General features: G+C 39.9%; 1 protein-coding gene across 1 annotated transcript in view; it reads right to left on the bottom strand.

Annotated features, from left to right (window-relative positions):
* CWH43 (cell wall biogenesis 43 C-terminal homolog) overlaps positions 1-19,257 on the bottom strand; it is a gene marked incomplete at its 5' end in the record, with an annotated part of 73,303 nt that overhangs the window by 21,113 nt on the left and 32,933 nt on the right. Inside the window, 5 exons of the mRNA XM_082389852.1 lie at positions 517-572; positions 3,043-3,119; positions 3,402-3,557; positions 9,052-9,113; positions 14,589-14,733. Coding sequence (XP_082245978.1) covers positions 517-572; positions 3,043-3,119; positions 3,402-3,557; positions 9,052-9,113; positions 14,589-14,733 — 496 coding nt within the window. The remainder of the gene's footprint in view (positions 1-516; positions 573-3,042; positions 3,120-3,401; positions 3,558-9,051; positions 9,114-14,588; positions 14,734-19,257) is intronic.

Here is a 19,257-nt window from a genome sequence, read left to right on the forward strand (position 1 = left end):
GCAACTGGGCCCGTGAGCCACAACTACTGAGCCTGCGTGTCTGGAGCCTGTGCTCCACAAGAAGAGAGGCCGTGATAGTGAGAGGCCTGCGCACCGCGATGAAGAGTGGCCCCCACTCGCCGCAACTAGAGAAGGCCCTCGCACAGAAACGAAGACCCAACACAGCCAAAAATAAATAAATAAATTAATAAAAAAAAAAAAAAAAGGTAAGACATTTTTGTTATTTTCTCTCTCATAGTAAAACTTTCTTAGGTTACCCCACATTCTATTTTTTATCAAATATTTAAGAAAAACAATTTGGAGAAATGCTTGTATTTAGCAATATATGTTATAAATTGATAGAATTTCCCACTGCATAGATATCATATTTTTTCAAAATCAAGGGTTTTTTTGTGTATAGTTTCCCGCTTTAGTTCATCTCTTCTTTTTATCTTTAATTATATTTTTATTTCCCTTAGGATTGTGTGGTCAATGAATTCCTGTTCTAAATAGTTCATAAAAAGTATTTGGGAGTACTCATATGAAAATGATGATTGTTCTCAAAATTATGTCCTTCTTTGTAAGATCCAAATCTAAAAAAAAAAAAAAAAGTAGTTGATATGTAAAAACTATTCCAAAAGATATGTTCTTATGTAAAATTTAACCATAATCTATTGTGGTTTTACTTATCTATCATAAAACCAGGAGAGATATGATTAATTTATAAAACAGCAAATGAAGAAAAAAAAAAGGATTCATGCCTATGGAAAAGGCATACTAAATTTTAACCTTCAAAGTCCTCATTCCATGATTATGGATCATTCCAAAAGCACAACTGTTTGAGAATTATTGGCTGAAAACATTTGTGAAAAATAAGTCTGGATTTTCTCCCTTTCTCGGTGGGAATAATATCCATTTTATAGGTGAAGGGATGTTATTCATGTTATATTTATGCATCTATAAAATCTATTTTGGTAAAATTGCAATTTCTAAGGCTTCTACAGTGCTCAGGTGCTACAAATTAATGATTTACTTTGCCAAAGAATAATTAGGTAATTATATAGCTCTGGTTGGTATGATGAAATACAAAAGGCACTGGAAAGGAAGCTATGACTTCCTTTTCTTAATCAGCAATTGCAATATCCAAATGACTACAATAACGTAGGAGATGGGAGATCTGTTTACTTTGTCATCTCAAAACAACAATAAGGGATATTAAAATTTTGCATAACCTTTCACTGTACTATTCCATGACTAGAACCGAGTACTAAGGAAGAAATCAAGGATATACCCAAAGACATAGAGTCCCTGGAAGAGTTTCTGTAATAATGAAAGGCTAAATGTGCAATAAAACAATTGGTTAGCTAAGTTTGGTATATCCATACAATGGAATATTATGCAATCATTAAAGATATTTTCAGAAGAGTATTTTATTACTGAAGGAAGTTCATCATATACTGTTTGGATGTAAAAAAAATCAGATTAACAAATAGAATGAACACACATACACATATACATGTTTCATACATTTACAAAGTTGGGATAATTGTGTGATATATAGATATATATGCATATAAAAAAGCAAAGATGTATCCAAAAATATTACCAGTGATAATCTTTGAATTGCTTATCTCCCCACTAAAACATAAGCTCCACAGGACAAAGATTTGGTCTTATTCACCACTCTGTCCTCAGTTTCCAGCATAAGGCCTAGCATGGTACTGGCATCATGGTACTTAATGGCTGTTGAATTAAGGAATGGGATTTTTGTGATTCTTTGATTATTTCTATTTTATAAATTTTCATATGTATATATTTTATAAGGAATTTTAAAGCAGACCTTCTACTTATGCTTCTGTTATTTTCATAATTAAACTGAGTGAGAAAGCAGATTGAGCACCCTTCATGGTTGGTGTGGATCAATCTGCAGCTGTGATTAGCCAAAAATATTTTATTTGGACTTCTCCACACTCCTGATATGAGAATAAGGAAACAGGAAAATTTTTTTTCTTCCCAGATCTTTGAGCTTCCATTTAAGAAGTCACCTCAGTCAACAAAAGGAGGCAAGCTTTCTATTTTACTTCTACTGTTAACTGCTACAAATACTGTTGCTGCTATTGCAGCTACTGGCTCTGGAGGATTTACCATGCACTATTTTAAGAACTTTGTGTGTCATTCAAACCTCAAAAAAACTTAAGAGTCAGGCACTACTATTTTTCCCATTTTGCAGATGAGATTTGAAGCTTAGAGAGGTTAAGCAACTTGCTCACAGTTGCGCAGCTGTTCACTGGCAAAAAGTGAAGGTCTGAACTGGGCAGCTTTTCCCCAGAGCCCATGCTCTTCACAGCCACATTGCAGTTACAAAGGGCAAGATCAAATACAGTGACTGAAGCAAATCAAGACTTGGCTATAGCTCTCCTTACGTTTGCTGCCTACACTTTGATACAGTTTTTTCTTGTAAGGAGAGACAAGGAAGAAAAAGAGAATGGATAAATGTCACTTCCCCCCCAAACAAAATGACATCTGAGAAGTTTCTATAGCTACTAGTTGGTAAAAGTAGTAGAAATGTCAAATAATACTAACAAGGTATATGACATATTCTGGGTCTGGTTTGAGGCAGACATTTCCTCTCATTATCCAGTCATGGGAGGAAAAAAGAGCAACTATTCCAAATCACATGTTTTGCTGCAAATAGGTTTCTCAGATAACCTCTATTTAAAACTAAACAACACCCAACATATTTCAGAGGGTAGAGTATCTGTAATGGAAATAAATAATCCACTCTCCATAGTCTCAATTCTTACTGCACATTAGAATAACCTGGAAAGATTATTTTTTAACCCAAAGCCCATGTATCACCAAGAGGTTCTGATGAATTGGTCTGGGGTGGGACCCAGGCAGAGGGAGTTTTTAAAAGCTCTCCAGGTGAGTCTAAGTGCAGCCAGCGCTGAGAATCACAGCAACCCAATGATACTAACAGGCTTCCTTCCCACTTGTTGGCTCTGTCCCTGACCAGCCACGTAACCCTGATGAAGTTATGTTCCTCAGCCTAAGCTTCCTTACCTCTAAAATGGGGATAACAAGAGGACTGATCCAATGTGGATTCATCGAGACAACACACGACACATCTAGAACAGGGTCTAGGACACAAAAACACTTTAATGTTAGCTATTATGACGGTGATGGTGCCATTGATCTTTTTGCCTGAGGTTGGGACTTCAACACGTTTCTCTATCCCAGAAAGCAGGGATCATAACTTCAACCCAAGTAGGATGTCATAATCTTTACCAGGAGCTCCCTTAACATGAATAAACCTCTAGAACCGAATCTAATTTGTAGCTCATTGTGAGGTAATATTTAGGTCCTGAGAGGGGATGGACAACCTCATAGCTGTAGTTCACAACATAAAGGAACTCACTCACCTGGGATTGAAGTTAATTTTCTTGGGAACTTCCCTGGGGTCTGTGACCACTTTCTGGTTGTCTCTATAATTAATGGGATCATCAGGGATCCTAAATTTGGCCATCTGAATTTCAGAGTCACTCAGCTCAGCATGGGAGATTCTTGCATAACCCAATCTGTGGCAGAAACAAATGGTTTGTAAAGATTTTATTATCATACAGAAGTCTGATGAGATCTAGTATTATAGATAACACCTTCATTATTAATCCAATTTCCCATTTCTAACTCTACTCTGTATATCACTAGAATTAACTTGATTTATTACTCTAAATATTTATCAAAATATTGCTTTTATGATATAAATGAATAAGGAATATGCACATAGGTTTAATTAACTAAACATACTTGGCAAACTGACTCTACTTTATTACACTAATGAATATTCTGTCTGTACAAATTGCCTCTCACACATTTGTTTTGCGTCAATAGCAGGAATTCTTCAGAATGACAGGAGCATAGGCCTAAATTCTTTCTTACCTTAAAAAATCCTAAATTCTTTCTCACCTAAAAAAAACCTCATGTACATTTTCATTCACAATGAAACATCTAAAATAAAAGATTTTTAATGCCTGAAAAACTGCACAATTTTCATGTCTGAAAAAATTGTACATCTTGTTTTTGCTTACATCTTTTGGTTCTCCAGGAAATTCAAAGCATTTTGTAGATGTTGTCTCTCTGGATAGTTATAGAGAAGCTCACGTGGAAAAATGGGAGAACCATAAGCAGCCAAGAATTCATTTTATTTTATTTATACTTTGCCTCTTAAAAAATGTCAGCTTCAGGGCTTCCCTGGTGGCGCAGTGGTTGGGAGTCTGCCTGCTGATGCGGGGGACGCGGGTTCGGGCCCTGGTCTGGGGGGATCCCACATGCCGCGGAGCGGCTGGGCCCGTGGGCCGCAGCTGCTGAGCCTGCGCGTCTGGAGCCTGTGCCCCGCGGCGGGGGGGGGCCGCGGTGGTGGGGGGCCCGCGCACCGCGATGAAGAGCGGTCCCCGCACCGCGATGAGGAGTGGCCCCCGCTTGCCGCGGCTGGAGAAAGCCCTCCCACGAACCGGGGACCCAACACAGCCAAAAATAAATAAATAAATAAATAAATAAATAAATAAATAAATAAAGTAGCTATAAAAATTAAAAAAAAAAATGTCAGCTTCAGTCATTCATTTATTTAAAAAACAAATACATAGCCCGTCCCTACTACATGCAGGCATTGTTCAGGTACTGGGGATAAACAGTGAACAAAACGAAGGTCTTGCCCTCATAGAGCTTTCATCCTAGTTGGGGAGAACAAATTAAATATGTATATATGTATGGTGATCAGTACCCAAGTACTATGGGGGAACAAGCAGGGTACAGAGGACAGGGCATGCTAGGTGGCAGAGGCTGTTATTTTATAGTGGATGGTCAGAGCATAACTCTCTGACAAAGTGACGTTTGAGCAAAAAGTTGAATGAAGTGAGAGAGCAAACCATACAGGTATTGGAGGAAGGGCGTTCTAGGGAACGGGAACAGCAAATGCAAAGGTCCTGGGGTAGAACGTGCTTGGCTTTTCTGAGAACCAACTCCACAATGACTGGAGTGGAGTGCATAGGGGGAACCTGAGTTTGCACGGGGGTGGGGGCAGCAGATGATGCAAAGCCTTCCTGACAGACTTGAGATTTTCTTCTGAGAATGAAATGGTAATCCAAGGAGTTTTGTGCAGAGATGCAGTGGCTACTGTGTAGAGAGCAGACTCCAGGGAAAGGATCAAAGCAGAGATACCAGTTAGGAGGCCACTGCAACAATTTAGGTAAAAGACGATGGGGGCTTGGGCCACAGTGGCAGTAGGAGGAACACTTAAAACCTGTAACTCCATACAAAATAGAGACAGAAACCCAGAGCTGGAACCAGTGGAGGCAGCAAATCTGCCCACCACAGCAGGTAAGAGAAGAGCTATGATGGCATCAGATGTGGGTCTGAGTTGTCTGACAGGTTAATGCATTTGTCTAAGCTCAGGTCCCAAATCTGTGCAGTTCCCTGTAATTCTATGTCACTGTCTCTAGTAAATCTAGGTTATTTATTTCCCAAATCTCTAAGATCAAAGTTCTAACCCATTTCATAGACACAGCCTTCAAAAAGTCCTTGACGATAAGGAACCTGACAATCCAAATCTTCTACTAAAACAGGGACTCTCTCGTTGTTGTCCAGTAAATATTTATTAAGTGCCTACTGAGAGCAGGGCATTGAATTAGATGATCAAGGTAAAGTTTATAGAATTGGTTTTGTGGACAGAAACTGAGTAACAGTAGTCCTAACTTCATTAATTTTGGTATTTTCAAAATTACCTTCCTGTCTGTTACAGACTAAACATCTGTGTTTCCTCCCCCCAAATTCATATGCTGTAGCCCTAACCCCCTGCCCCAGTGTAGCCATATTTGGAGATAGAGCCTCTAAGAAAGTAATTAAGTTAAATGAGGTCATAAGGGTGGGTCCCTGTTCCAATAGGATTAGTGTCCTTAAAGAAGAGATATCACAGAGCATGCATGCTCTTTCCCTCTGTCTCCAGAAGCATGAGAAAAGTAGTTTCTGTTGTTAAAGGCACCCAGTCTATGGTATTTTGTTATGACAGCCTAAGCAGACTAATATACCATCTCTGACAGTCATAGTCACTATATGTATGTGTGTATATATATATATCTCCAAATATTTCTTTTTTTTTTTTTTAATTAATTAATTTGTTTTTTGGCTGTGTTGGGTCTTTGTTTCTGTGCGAGGGCTTTCTCTAGTTGCGGCAAGCGGGGGCCACTCTTCATCGCGGTGCACGGGCCTTTCACTGTCGCAGCCTCTCTTGTTGCGGAGCACAGGCTCCAGACGCGCAGGCTCAGTAGTTGTGGCTCACAGGCCCAGTTGCTCCGCGGCACGTGGGATCCTCCCAGACCAGGGCTCGAACCCGTGTCCCCTGCATTGGCAGGCAGACTCTCAACCACTGCGTCACCAGGGAAGCCCCAAATATTTCTAAATATACACATATATTTGCCATCCCACTCTCCTAAGGAGAGACAAAGAAGGTCTTGGGCCACAAATGTACAAACAGAGCCCAGTGATTAACTATTATGGGCACTGGTACTATAAATACTATAAATACCCCTGTCCCTTGGCAACTAACAATTTTTACGTCTTGAATATATACCTTTTTCAGTCTATATCATAAACTGTCTTCTAGAAATTCTAATATCCCCATTAAAGCAACCACTTTAATATGAATTTAAACAGAAGCAGTGTTCTCAATCTGAGATATCATATACTTTACAAAACTAGCATGCTCCCTCCCACCTTAATGTTTTGGAAACACCAAAATAATAGTCAAGCTATCTGTCCTGCAGCCATATGGGTATGTGCTGGGTCTTTAGAGTTTCTGAATTATTAGTGTAACCAGAATGAGCTTAGCATCTCAGGGGCCTCCCTGGCCACCTCAGTAAGCATATGAACCAATGAAATTATCCAGGAACCAATTTACTAAGTAATATCCAAAGTCCTTCATAAGAGTCCACAAGACCTGCTCCCTTCCCTCGCTGCCCACACACTCCCCACTTACCTCCTTTACCTCCATCTCCATATACACACTCCTGCCCCACGAATATCACTTTTCTTCAAAAACATCAGCCCTCCTGCCTTTGGGCTTTTGCACTAGCTGGTCCCTCTACCTGGAAAGGTCTTTTCCCAGACAGCCACATGGGCCACTCCTTCAAATCTTAGCTCTAATGTCAACTTCTCATTAAGACCTACCCAAACCCCTATTTACAACTGCATCCCATCTCCATATTCTGGATGTTCCTTATCCTGCTCAAGTTTTCCTCACTATAGTTATCACCTCCTAAAATAAGACACAATGGAATTATTGACTCCATCATTCCAATCATTGTCTATCTTCCCTCAGCCAGTTGAGGGATGCTTCTCTGAATGTTCACTGCTATACCTCTGGTGGCTGAGATACATTATGCTCCATCAGTACTTGTTGAATGGCAAATGGGGTAAAGAACAGTAGAACCTAATGGTTTGCTTTCACCAGACTGTGACTCATAAGTGAGCAAGCCATATCTCCAAAGGGAGAGAAGTTGACCCTGTGATTCTATATCATCTCCAGAAGGCAACCATTTCTTTCATCAATGTAGATCACAGATCTTAGAACAGAAGGTTACCTAAGAGGTGATCAGTTCCACACCAGCTCCCCTCTTCAGGCAGGCAATGCCAAGATGCCTCCAGGTGATGAACTGCTCTGTATGGAGGAGGAACTAAGGCCCAGAGAGGTCCATCCTAGAAGCCCCCACTGTCCCACAGTTCCCAGCACTGCCCCAAGGAGGGTAGTTAAGAGTCCTCAGGTCAAATAGCTCCAAACAGATTCTGTACTAACGGAATTTCAAGATGAGTTTCAGGGATGGTCTCCAGCATGTTGCATCCACTAAAGAACCCTGTAAGTGGAGGCGCCTGTGAATCCATCACTGTCAACAAGATCTGTCCCTCCTTACCTCTCTCACATCACCTCCCATCTCACTCTACTCCAGCTGTGCTGGCCTCCTCACTGTTACCCAAAAATACCAAGCATGCCCTCCTCAAACTCTTGCACTTCCTCTTCCCTCTGCCTGGATGCTCTTCTCAGGATGTATGCAGGCGGACTCCCCCCTCATTCGGGCTGCTGCCTGAACAGCACCCCATCAGAACAGTGACCCTGCCCACCCTCGGCACTCCCCACCCTTCTTACCTGGCTTTATTCATCCTTCTCATCACATTTATCACCACCTGGCATAGTCTATTCCTTACGTGCTTACTTTCTGTCTCTTTCCACTGGAGTGGAAGCTCCACGAGTCAAGGATTTTATTTTGTTCCTGTTATATCCCCAATGCCTAGAACAATGCCAATCATGTAATAGGTATTTAATAAATACTTGCTGAATAAGTGACTGACTGATTAGTCCCTTTTTTGATATTAAAGTGCTCTTTGCTTTGTTTAAAGCAACACTGCCTTCAAAACAAATTTACACAGTTACGTGTTTGAATTTTGAGATCTTTCAGCTACAGTATTTTTGAATTTTTATATATATATGGATAATATTTACTTTTTGATATGGGATGACATAGGGTGATATTTTTTAAAAGTATAATCTACCTTGAGAGCTCACCACAATATAGTAGTGGCTCCAACAAGGTAGTTACCTTACCCAAGATTACATGATTAGAAGCTGGCAAAGCTGGAACTCAAGTCCACGGTCCATGCTGTTTCCACCATGGCATACAGTCAAAAATGGTGCCATTCCTAACATGTACTGACAGTTACATAATTATCATGCTTAATAACTCACACAGTATCCTCTTTGCATAATTAAACTTAATTTGCTTAACCATTTACTCCTTCTTAAATCATTAGGCTATACATTGAAAAAAATGTTAAACTGGGTAACTAGTCAAATCAATGTTTATGAAAAGTAACACAATTAACTAATTGCTTCCAGAAAGTTTTTCCTTCCAGGATAGACCCAAAAGATCACAATAACAGTATATTAAGAAAAACAACAATCCAAAAAAAAAAAAAAAAGGAAGAAAGAAAAAGAAAAAAAAACAACAATCAAACATCTATGCTTACTTGATCAGCCCTCGATACATAATGTATTCACACCATCTGTCTTGATCTGTGCTGTCAATATCCTAATAATGAAGAGAGAAGAGAATGTTTAAAGCATTAAAAACGGTGCTCTATTCTGAATTGCCAAGAAAATGTATGAGCTACAGTAATAAATATGCCTTTCTTTTGTGCCTGCTATTTTCTCTGCCTGACTCCTACTGATTTTTTAAGGTCAAAATCATTTATTCATTCTATAGATATTTTTGGAGCACCTACCATATGCCCATCTAGCCCCAGTATGAGATGCTGGGAGTAAAACATGAAGGTGGTCTAGAGAGGGAGTTAGGCAGCAATCACAACATGGTACTGGCTCTGCACAGGTTTCCAAGTCTCTCATCCCAAGCAGAATTGACTGCATGCTCATCGGTCATCCTGTGTAGTCCTTTATGCGCACCAGCTACACCACTCTGTACAGTTAATTGTTTAGATGTCTCCACTCTCCCCTTCCTGAGCAGAAAGACTCAATCACCTAGGCTCCCTGGTTCCTGGCAGGAAGGCTGGCATTTGGCAGGAGCTCAGTCTGTTTGTTAAATTGAGTCACTGGCAACACACGTTTCAGAAGTAATCATGAGTCTATTTGACGTTGAAAGCTTGAGACCAGCGTTACTTTTCATCAGAAAATCAGAACATAAACATTTTTTTCTGTAATGTGTTGGCAAAACTCTAAATATGGAGCTTTTATATTAAAGAAATATTCATTTTCTTCTTTTAAAAAATATACCTGACTTTTGACTATGTTGACTAAATTTTACTATTAAAATTTAATTTAAAAAATATTTTTAAATCACAAAGAACACACCACAATTTATTATGTACTAATTTTTTTTCTTAAGCTTGGTGGTGGACACATGAATGCTTGTTAATTAATCTTTACTATTACTTACATATCACACACATATCAACTATGACTTTTGTATACATGGAAAAACTGTAATACATTTTAAAAATTAAATTAAAAAATTTTAATGATAAAAAAAGCAAATAAATTCTAAAGGTACTGCTCTTGTTTGCCTTGGAAAGAGATAAAAATTTAGTCATTCAACTGTATATAGTGGGGTTAATCAACTATGAATATGTTTTACTATCTTTTTATTTATTAGGTTTTAAAAAGTTGCTCTCAAATTTTAAGACTACAGAATTTAAATATTCATTTCTTAAAGAGAAATATCTGTTCACTCAAGCATTTATGATTAAAACTCCTCTCTGCATTAATAAAGTTCCTAATAGAAAAAGTTATATGAGAATCCACTGCAAATCTTTTTTTTTTTAACATCTTTATTGGAGTATAATTGCTTTACAATGGTGTGTTAGTTTCTGCTTTATAACAAAGTGAATCAGCTATACATATACATATATCCCCATATCTCCTCTCTCTTGGGTCTCCCTCCCACCCTCCCTATCCCACCTCTCTAGGTGGTCACAAAGCACCAAGCTGATCTCCCTGTGCTATGCGGCTGCTTCCCACTAGCTATCTATTTTACATTTGGTAGTGTATATATGTCCATGCCACTCTCTCACTTTGTCCCAGCTTACCCTTCCCCCTCTCCATGTCCTCAAGTCCATTCTCTACATCTGTGTCTTTATTCCTGTCCTGACCCTAGGTTCTTCAGAACCTTTTTTTTTTTTTTTAGATTCCATATATATGTGTCAGCATACGGTATTTGTTTTTCTCTTTCTGACTTACTTCCCTCTGTATGACAGACTCTAGGTCGATCCACCTCACTACAAGTAACTCAATTTCGTTTCTTTTTATGGCTGAGTAATATTCCATTGTATATATGTGCCACATCTTCTTTATCCATTCATCTGTCGATGGACACTTAGGTTGCTTCCACGTCCTGGCTATCGTGAATAGAGCTGCAATGAACATTGTGGTACATGTGGTACATGACTCTTTTTGAATTATGGTTTTCTCAGGGTATATGCCCAGTAGTGGGATTGCTGGGTCATATGGTAGTTCTATTTTTAGTATTTTAAGGAACCTCCAGGGCTTCCCTGGTGGTGCAGTGGTTGAGAATCCGCCTGCCAATGCAGGGGACACGGGTTCGAGCCCTGGTCTGGGAAGATCCCACATGCCGCGGAGCGACTAGGCCCGTGAGCCACAACTGCTGAGCCTGTGCGTCTGGAGCCTGTGCTCCGCAACAAGAGAGGCCACTATAGTGAGAGGCCCGCGCACCGCGATGAAGAGTGGCCCCCACTTGCCACAACTAGAGAAAGCCCTCGCACAGAAACGAAGACCCAACACAGCCATAAATTAATTAATTAATTAATTAAAAAAAAAAAAAAAGGAACCTCCATACTGTTCTCCATAGTGGCTGTATCAATTTACATTCCCACCAACAGTGCAAGAGGGTTCCCTTTTCTCCACACTTTCTCCAGCATTTATTGTTTGTAGATTTTTTAATGATGGCCATTCTGACTGGTGTGAGGTGATACCTCATTGTAGTTTTGATTTGCATTTCTCTAATGATTCGTGATGTTGAGCATCTTTTCATGTGTTTGTTGGAGAAATGTCTATTTAGGTCTTCTGCCCATTTTTGGATTGGGTTGTTTGTTTTTTTTGATATTGAGCTGCGTGAGCTGTTTGTATATTTTGGAGATTAATCCTTTGTCAGTTGCTTCGTTTCCAAATATTTTCTCCCATTCTGAGGGTTGTCTTTTCATCTTGTTTATGGTTTCCTTTGTTGTGCAAAAGCTTTTAAGTTTCATTAGGTCCCATTTGTTTATTTTTGTTTTTATTTCCATTTCTCTAGGAGGTGAGTCAAAAAGGATCTTGCTGTGATTTATGTCATAGCGTGTTCTGCCTATGTTTACCTCTAAGAGTTTGATAGTGTCTGTCCACTGCCAATCTTGACACAGCTTCTGACTGTGCCAGTGGAACCCAACAGAGTATTAAATAAAAATCAAATAAAATTCCTCTTACACACACACACACACACACACACACACACACACACACACAAATTCTCTCTCTTATTAGGATACAATCAATTTTTTCTTAAATTTGCCAAATATCATCTTGTCTAGTATTCTTCTATACTTTGTAGACCATATACTTATACATTTATCTAATGTGATTTGATACATACAGCCAGATGTACACAATACAAATATGTAGCTACCACTTATTAAGTGCCTCCTACATGCAAGGCTTAGGGCTTTTCAGGCATTACTTTATTTTCATCCTCAGAACAACCCGATGATACAATAGGTATTACTATCCCCTCTTTATAGATGTGGACATTGAGGCCCAGAAAGGTTAAATAACTTGCCTCAAGGTCACAAAGCTGGTAAATGTGGCACCAGGTAGGCTAGTGAGTGATAAGAGACTACATAGAGAGAGAAGCCCAGCCAATAGCCAGCACCAAGGCCCCAGACCAGTGAGTGGGGACATGTCAGACCTCCCCAGCCACAGCCACCAGCTGACTCCACGAGTGAATGCAGGCAAGAACAGAAAACCACTCAGTAGACCCACAGAGTCATGTGGATATTGGACCATTGTTCTTTTTAAGCCACTAAGGTTTGTAGCTTACACAGTGATACACTAATAAATAACTAATGCAACCCCTGTGATTCCACTCTCCAGATTTTCCTCTTACTCCTCTGACTTCTCCTTAATCTCTTTTCTGAGATAATTTCCCTCCTCTTCCCTCACCCATCACCCCCATGGTAGCCACACTAAATGTGACTCTATCAGGAGTTTTCTTTGGTCTTCCTCTTGCAATTCTCTAACTCCATAAGCAATATCGTCCCCTTCCATGGTTTTAATGATCACCTAGATGGTGGCAACCCCTTAATCTGTATCTCTAGTCCTGACAGCCCTTCTCAGTTCCAGATCCATATGTCCAGCTGCCTAATGGACAGCTCCACTAATATCCCACAGTTGCCTCAATTCAACCTAAAGCTGAACTCATCTTCTTTGCAAAACTCTTCTTCCTTATGTATTCTCTATAATAATAAGGGTCACCATTATAAACCCTCTGACCAAAGCCAAAATTAGGAGTCCATCTTGACTCCACTTCTGCCTTATCCACTAGGGCAGAGATTAACTCATCTCCCTAATATCTGCCTTGCCCCTCTTCCAAAGTTGTAGGATTTTTAGCTAGGTATAAGGGTATCAAGATTAAATTTTGCATCTCTCAACTTCCCGTACAGTGAGGTATGGCCAACGACTAAATTCCAGTCAATGAAATGTAGGTAGAAGAGGTCAGTTTCCTGGAATTTGCCTTAGAGATAACTTGCATATGCTCTTGGTCCCCTCTGTATTCCTTCCTCCCTCTTGCTAACTAGAACAAGGATGCTGCCATCTTGGACCATGAGGCAAACTTGGGAGTGGAAGCCTTGTAATGCGGAGCCACAAGATAGAAGGAGCACACTGCCGATACCACAAAGTGCCGTACCAGTGGTGAATCACCAGCCCAGACTTTTACATAAAGAGCTATACTTCTCTTATTTAAGCCACTGTCGTTTTGTGTTTTCTGTCACATACAGAATACCCTCATCATACAACTCTCTCTCACCTGTCTTTCCAAGCACTTGATAAAATGGATAAGTTTTTTTGTTTGCAGGTATTATCTCAAGACCATGAAGCACAAAAAAAAGACATGTAAAGGACCAAGAAATCTACATAGGGCTTAACTAAATATAATAATTGTATTTCTCATTATAAACTAATGTATTTAACCTTCTAGTGTATATATGTCTCAAGGATTTGATTTGTCTGTCAGTTTCCCAGAGTATGATTATATCTGGATACACTGAGAAATTCAACCGTTTGGGACCTGAACAGGTAAGGACAAATTCAGTGTCATTTAGTAAGGCCCTGATCAGCCAGCCTCTCTGTATGCCATTTTATCTTTTACTCTCATCATGATTAACTTGTACAATGTGGCAGATTGTATTTTCTACACATGGCTATAATAATCCACTTTCCATATGGCATTCTTATAATGTGACTTTGATACTCCTCTCATCGAGAGATGGGGTTTATGTTTCTTCCACTTGAATGTGAGCAGGCTTGTGATGACAGCAGAACTCACATTATATGACTTACAAGGCGAGGTCATACAAGGCAATACAACTTCTTCCTGGTTCTCTTAGGACACTCACTCTTAGAACCCAGCCATCATGCAGGAAAGAAGCCCAAGCAGCCCACGGAGAGGAAGCAAGACTCTGAGCCCGAAGCCCCAGCTGAGCTCCTAGTCAACAGCCCCACCAACTTGCCATTTATGTGTCATCTGCAAAGTGGCTCCGCCAGTCCCCAGGTGAGCCACCTAGCTGTGTGGAGCAGAGATGAGCTGTGCCCACTAAGTCCTGTCCAAATTGCAGATTTATGAGCAAAGAGATGAATGCTACTCAAAGCCAGTATGTTTTTTGGTAGTTTTCCATGCAGCAGTAGATAATCAGGATATATATTACAATGTTGGGTTAGGTTTTTCAAAACATGAAGAAGAAACACTTTATTTAAGAAATCAGAAATCCTATGAAGATTGTGTTACCTTCATATTGCCACGTTCAATGAGCTGTAGATAATCTCTGGAACCAGGTGCTGAAGTGATATATCCCAGAAATATCACTTGCTCAGAGCTATTTTTCAGTAGTTTTGAAACAGCAATAGCTTGAAGTTTCCTATCGAGGTCATCTCTGAAAAAATGCAAAAATATACCTCTTTACTGTATTTGCAAAACAATTTTTAAAAAATATTAGGTACCTAACTAAGTTCCCAAAGAATATCTTCAAACACTGCACAAACCCAGAATAATTCCTACTAGGACACATTGACTTAATGTTATGCAAATGAGCAAGACAGCTATAGTGCTTCAACTGAGCAGGCTGACAAACTTTTGACCAAGAACAACATGACCTGTCCCCGCAAATCATTTGGAGTCGAGTGGATATAAATATCTAAAAACAGCAATTGCTCAACTTTTCATCAGAAGAAATTATAACAATAATCTAAGACCTGGTCATCAGTATTACAGCTAAAGATTAGTAGTTTAAAAAAAAGAAAAAGCAAGGAGTACCGGTAAGAGGGAGAATCCTAACATTCACAGAACACACCAGGTTTGTTAACCTACTCAGCTCCTTCAACTGAACAGTTTCTGAAAGCCTCCCTGGCTCTCCTGGTCAAATACTGGCTAAGTGTGCTGCTTTTATCATGCTAAGCACTATAAGTGTGTAACTGAGACAATCAGGCAAGTACATCAAGACTCTGAGGGGTTTATAGTCAGTCTGTCTGGGGAAAAATAGGGACATCATATTTGCATGATCCAGCAAGAAAAAGTGAAACCACTCTAGGTGTTTCAAACAAAGTGAATTTAATACAAGGGATTGGCTACTAGGCGATAGGAAGCCAAACAGGAATCAGTGAAGCAACTAGAGTTTAGTAACAGTGAGAAACCACTACCACCTCTAGGGCTAGAGGGACAACAGGAAGAGGTGATATTCCCAGAGTCCACAAGCCAGTCCTACCTGGTGGGAAACAGTACTATGGAGGAAGCTACTCAGAAGGATCCAGGGCCACTGAAGGAGGAGTTGGAGCCACAGAAGAGACTTAGCCGCTGCCAGAGACAACAGAGAAAGAAGAGAGAGAGAATGAGAAGTACTCTGTCTCCTGCCCTCCTCCAGCCCTCCAGCCTTGCATTAGTGCGTCCCATTGGCTAAACCTACCCAGAAGCCAGAAGGCAGCAGACTCTGGGAAATGTGGTTTCCTGCAATCTGTAGCTGGAAGGGAGCTGAACCAGGAATGGATCCAAAAGCAAATAGGCAGCAGACCAACACAGGCACTTACGGAGTAAGACAGCTAATAAATGACTGTTAAGAAAAATCAATGACAAAGGAAGATAGAGGGAGATCACCGAGAGCTGAGAAGACTGGAGAAACCTCACTGACGTAGGATCAGAAGACAGGACTAAGCTTAGCCATTCTTACGTATAGACAGCTGAGCACTATTAAAAGATGTCTCAAGAAACAGAAGAGTGAAAAGGATGACCATTTGCTAAACATCTTTGCCTAGATCCATTCCCAGCCCTTCTCTATGCCCTGGAGGCTGGTCTCTGCAGATTTCATCTCCTGGGCTTCCTTGTCTACTAATTTCCAGTGAGGTTTGGGTAGGAAGAGAGAGAAATTGGAGTATTTCTTCGAGCTGCACTCCTCATGCCTGGTGGCCCCTCTTCTGGTTCCAGATCAAACGGGGCTCTGGGAACACTGTTTCCTCTACCTGTCCCTTCAGCCCTAAGGATGGTACTGATTCCCCACCATTACTAGTGTCTGAGTACCTTAGCATCTCTTATCTGTTCCTCTGACCCTTCCAACATCGTGGTAAGTAGTCCCTTCATTAAGTCTGCAGTGAATTCTATTCCTTCTGACACACAACTGGGATTCAAATCCAATCTAGAGAATGCCAAAGTCACTGCACCACGGATAGAGCTTTCATTCAAATATGTTTTAGTAATATATTATTGGAAAATAATCTGTGAATTTGGCTTTACATTTTCTCAGGAGATAAATTTTATCCAGTGATAATAATAAAAGTAAAACCTATATGTATGTATGGGTATAAAGAAAGGAGGGGGAGGAATTAGGAGAGAGGGAGAAAGAGAGAGATTGAACACATGTTTTATGTTTTCTTATCTGTTGATATTTGATCAGCCCAATAGCCATATGATGTGGGCTAGAAAAAATAATTTTATCTGATTTTCAGAGACAAGGGAACTGGAGCTCACTGAGTTTATCTTACAACAGAACCAAAACTGTAACTACAGACTACAGGTTCTGTGCTCTTTCTTCTTTCTACATTTATGCATGTTATAAGAAACAAACATGGTGATTAACTGGTGGCTCAGTTAATTACCTAAAATAATACCAATTTTAGTTACGGTGTATACCTAAGTAACTTCTAAGGAATGCTGCTATTTTCTGTTTATTGGTTGTAAAGAGATATTTGTGTCGTCAGTAATTTTAGAAATCCCATTGAATCAGCTAATAACATGCATAAGCGTTCTGTAATTCATTCCTAATATGATTTCATGTTTATATGCCATAATCACTAGAAAATGAAATCATGAAATATTTTTTCAGAGTAAGAATTTTTTATCTAGTATTACAAAAACAAAGGTGAGCAAAAATATGTAGTGATGGCTTCACAAGTTATTTGAAACATGAACTTTCTCATGTCACTTGTGGGGACTGGACAGGGCTTCTAAAGAGTGAGACAAGAGCTAAGGCTCTAAGGGAAAAGGCTGCACCTGGCATTGTGCTTGGGACACAATAGATGCTTGATTCGAGTTTGGTGAATGACTTTTTTTTAAAGCTGCCCAATGCGCTTCACACTTAGAGGTGTCTGATTTGCTTTAATAATAATGGCCAGTATTAACTGAGCAGTTACTCTAGTCACATACTTTGCATGAGATAATATATCTTATTTAATTCCCTCAAGAATCCTATAAGTAGGATTATCGCTCCTGATTTACAGATGGGAAAACTGAGGCTCAAGATAGTTAAATAATTTGGTGAAGCATACACCTTGACTTAGGATTCAAACCAGATTGTCTGATTCCAGGTTCTGGAGTTTCATGCTCTTAGCCATTAAACTATACTGCTTCCCTTCCCTTCCCTTACAGTCACATCTCCTCGACAGGTGCTAGCTATTATCATTACTGCTGTGGTTGGCATCATTATTATTAAATCAAGTGAGTAAGGTAGCAAGCAAAGGGTATGTTGTTAGTTACAGGGCTTTAAATATGTGGTTAATAGAAAGTTAGAAAAGGTAATCCTTCTCTCCTCTTTTCCAAACAATTTGAGGGCTATCTTTTAGTCTGCTCTTCCCTCACAAGTCTATTCTTCACATTTCAGAGGTCAGAGGAAGTTAAAGGGGGCAGGGGAAAAAAAGCAAAGGAAAACAGGATGGAGTATACTCAACTGTTTCTTAGGTTGAGACCTTGCAACCTTTAAACACAAAAGTGCCTATTTTTTGAAAGATAAACCCAATTCAAGTGCAATTTAAGCTCAGCAGAATGATTTCTGAATGCCTATACTTGCAACCTGAAAATTGCTGGGAGAAACAGAAGGCGTTTCTTCAAACATCTTTTTACAGAGATGTGGACTGTCTATACCATCCGTCCTCCAAACACCCTTCCCATTTCTAAGAAGACCAGCAAGAGTCTGATTACCAAACAGTTCACATTAATTACATTTGAATGGTTAGTTTATATTCCTTATGCTCTGACTTATTTCAGAAAATAGTCAAGTATGCTTTCACAGATCCATGTAATACTGCGAGAAAAAGGGAAGTAATAGGAAAATATGGGTAGCAGACATACTCATTTTGCTTACGTGAAACTTACAGTACAACAATGTTGGGTTCTGTCATACTGTAAGTTTCACCTAAACAAAACGAATATGTCTGCTACCCGTATTTTGTTTGTTGTTTTTCTAATGTTCTATATGTCACTGTAAAGCTCTGTGGCCTCTTGTGTCACTAATGTGGACAGGGCCCCTATGCTGTATTTTATAGCGCTAAGCACTTCGCATTTGTGTTTTCAATTACTATTAGAGAATGTTTAGTATGGTAGAGTATAAATTATATACTTTTATCTTTGTTTTAACGACATATTGCTGGCATTATTCGTGATTTATTCAGTACTAAGTCACTGGTTGTGAATGTTATTCTTTGTGGATAAAATTCATTCCCCATTCTTCATGTCTCCTTGGAGGGGAACCGACTTAGAAAATCATCTCTGGCCTCTCTCCCTCTCACCCTTTACTTCTTGGGAGGATTTTTCTAATTAATTAAGCTTGTAAGAATGAACTGGGGGGGCTTCCCTGGTGGCGCAGTGGTTGAGAATCTGCCTGCTAATGCAGGGGACACGGGTTCGAGCCCTGGTCTGGGAAGATCCCACATGCCGAGGAGCAACTGGGCCCGTGAGCCACAATTACTGAGCCTGCGCGTCTGGAGCCTGTGCTCCACAACAAGAGAGGCCGCGACAGTGAGAGGCCCGCGCACCGCGATGAAGAGCGGCCCCCGCTTGCCACAACTGGAGAGAGCCCTCGCACGGAAACGAAGACCCAACACAGCCATAAATAAATAAATGAATAAATAAATAATTAATTTAAAAAAAAAAAAAGAGGAAGTACAAATTGCTATGGGTATTAGTGAAGGGAACAATT

Source organism: Balaenoptera borealis (assembly GCF_965194805.1).
Source record: "Balaenoptera borealis genome assembly, chromosome: 4".
In the NCBI taxonomy this organism is placed as follows: Eukaryota; Metazoa; Chordata; class Mammalia; order Artiodactyla; family Balaenopteridae; genus Balaenoptera; species Balaenoptera borealis.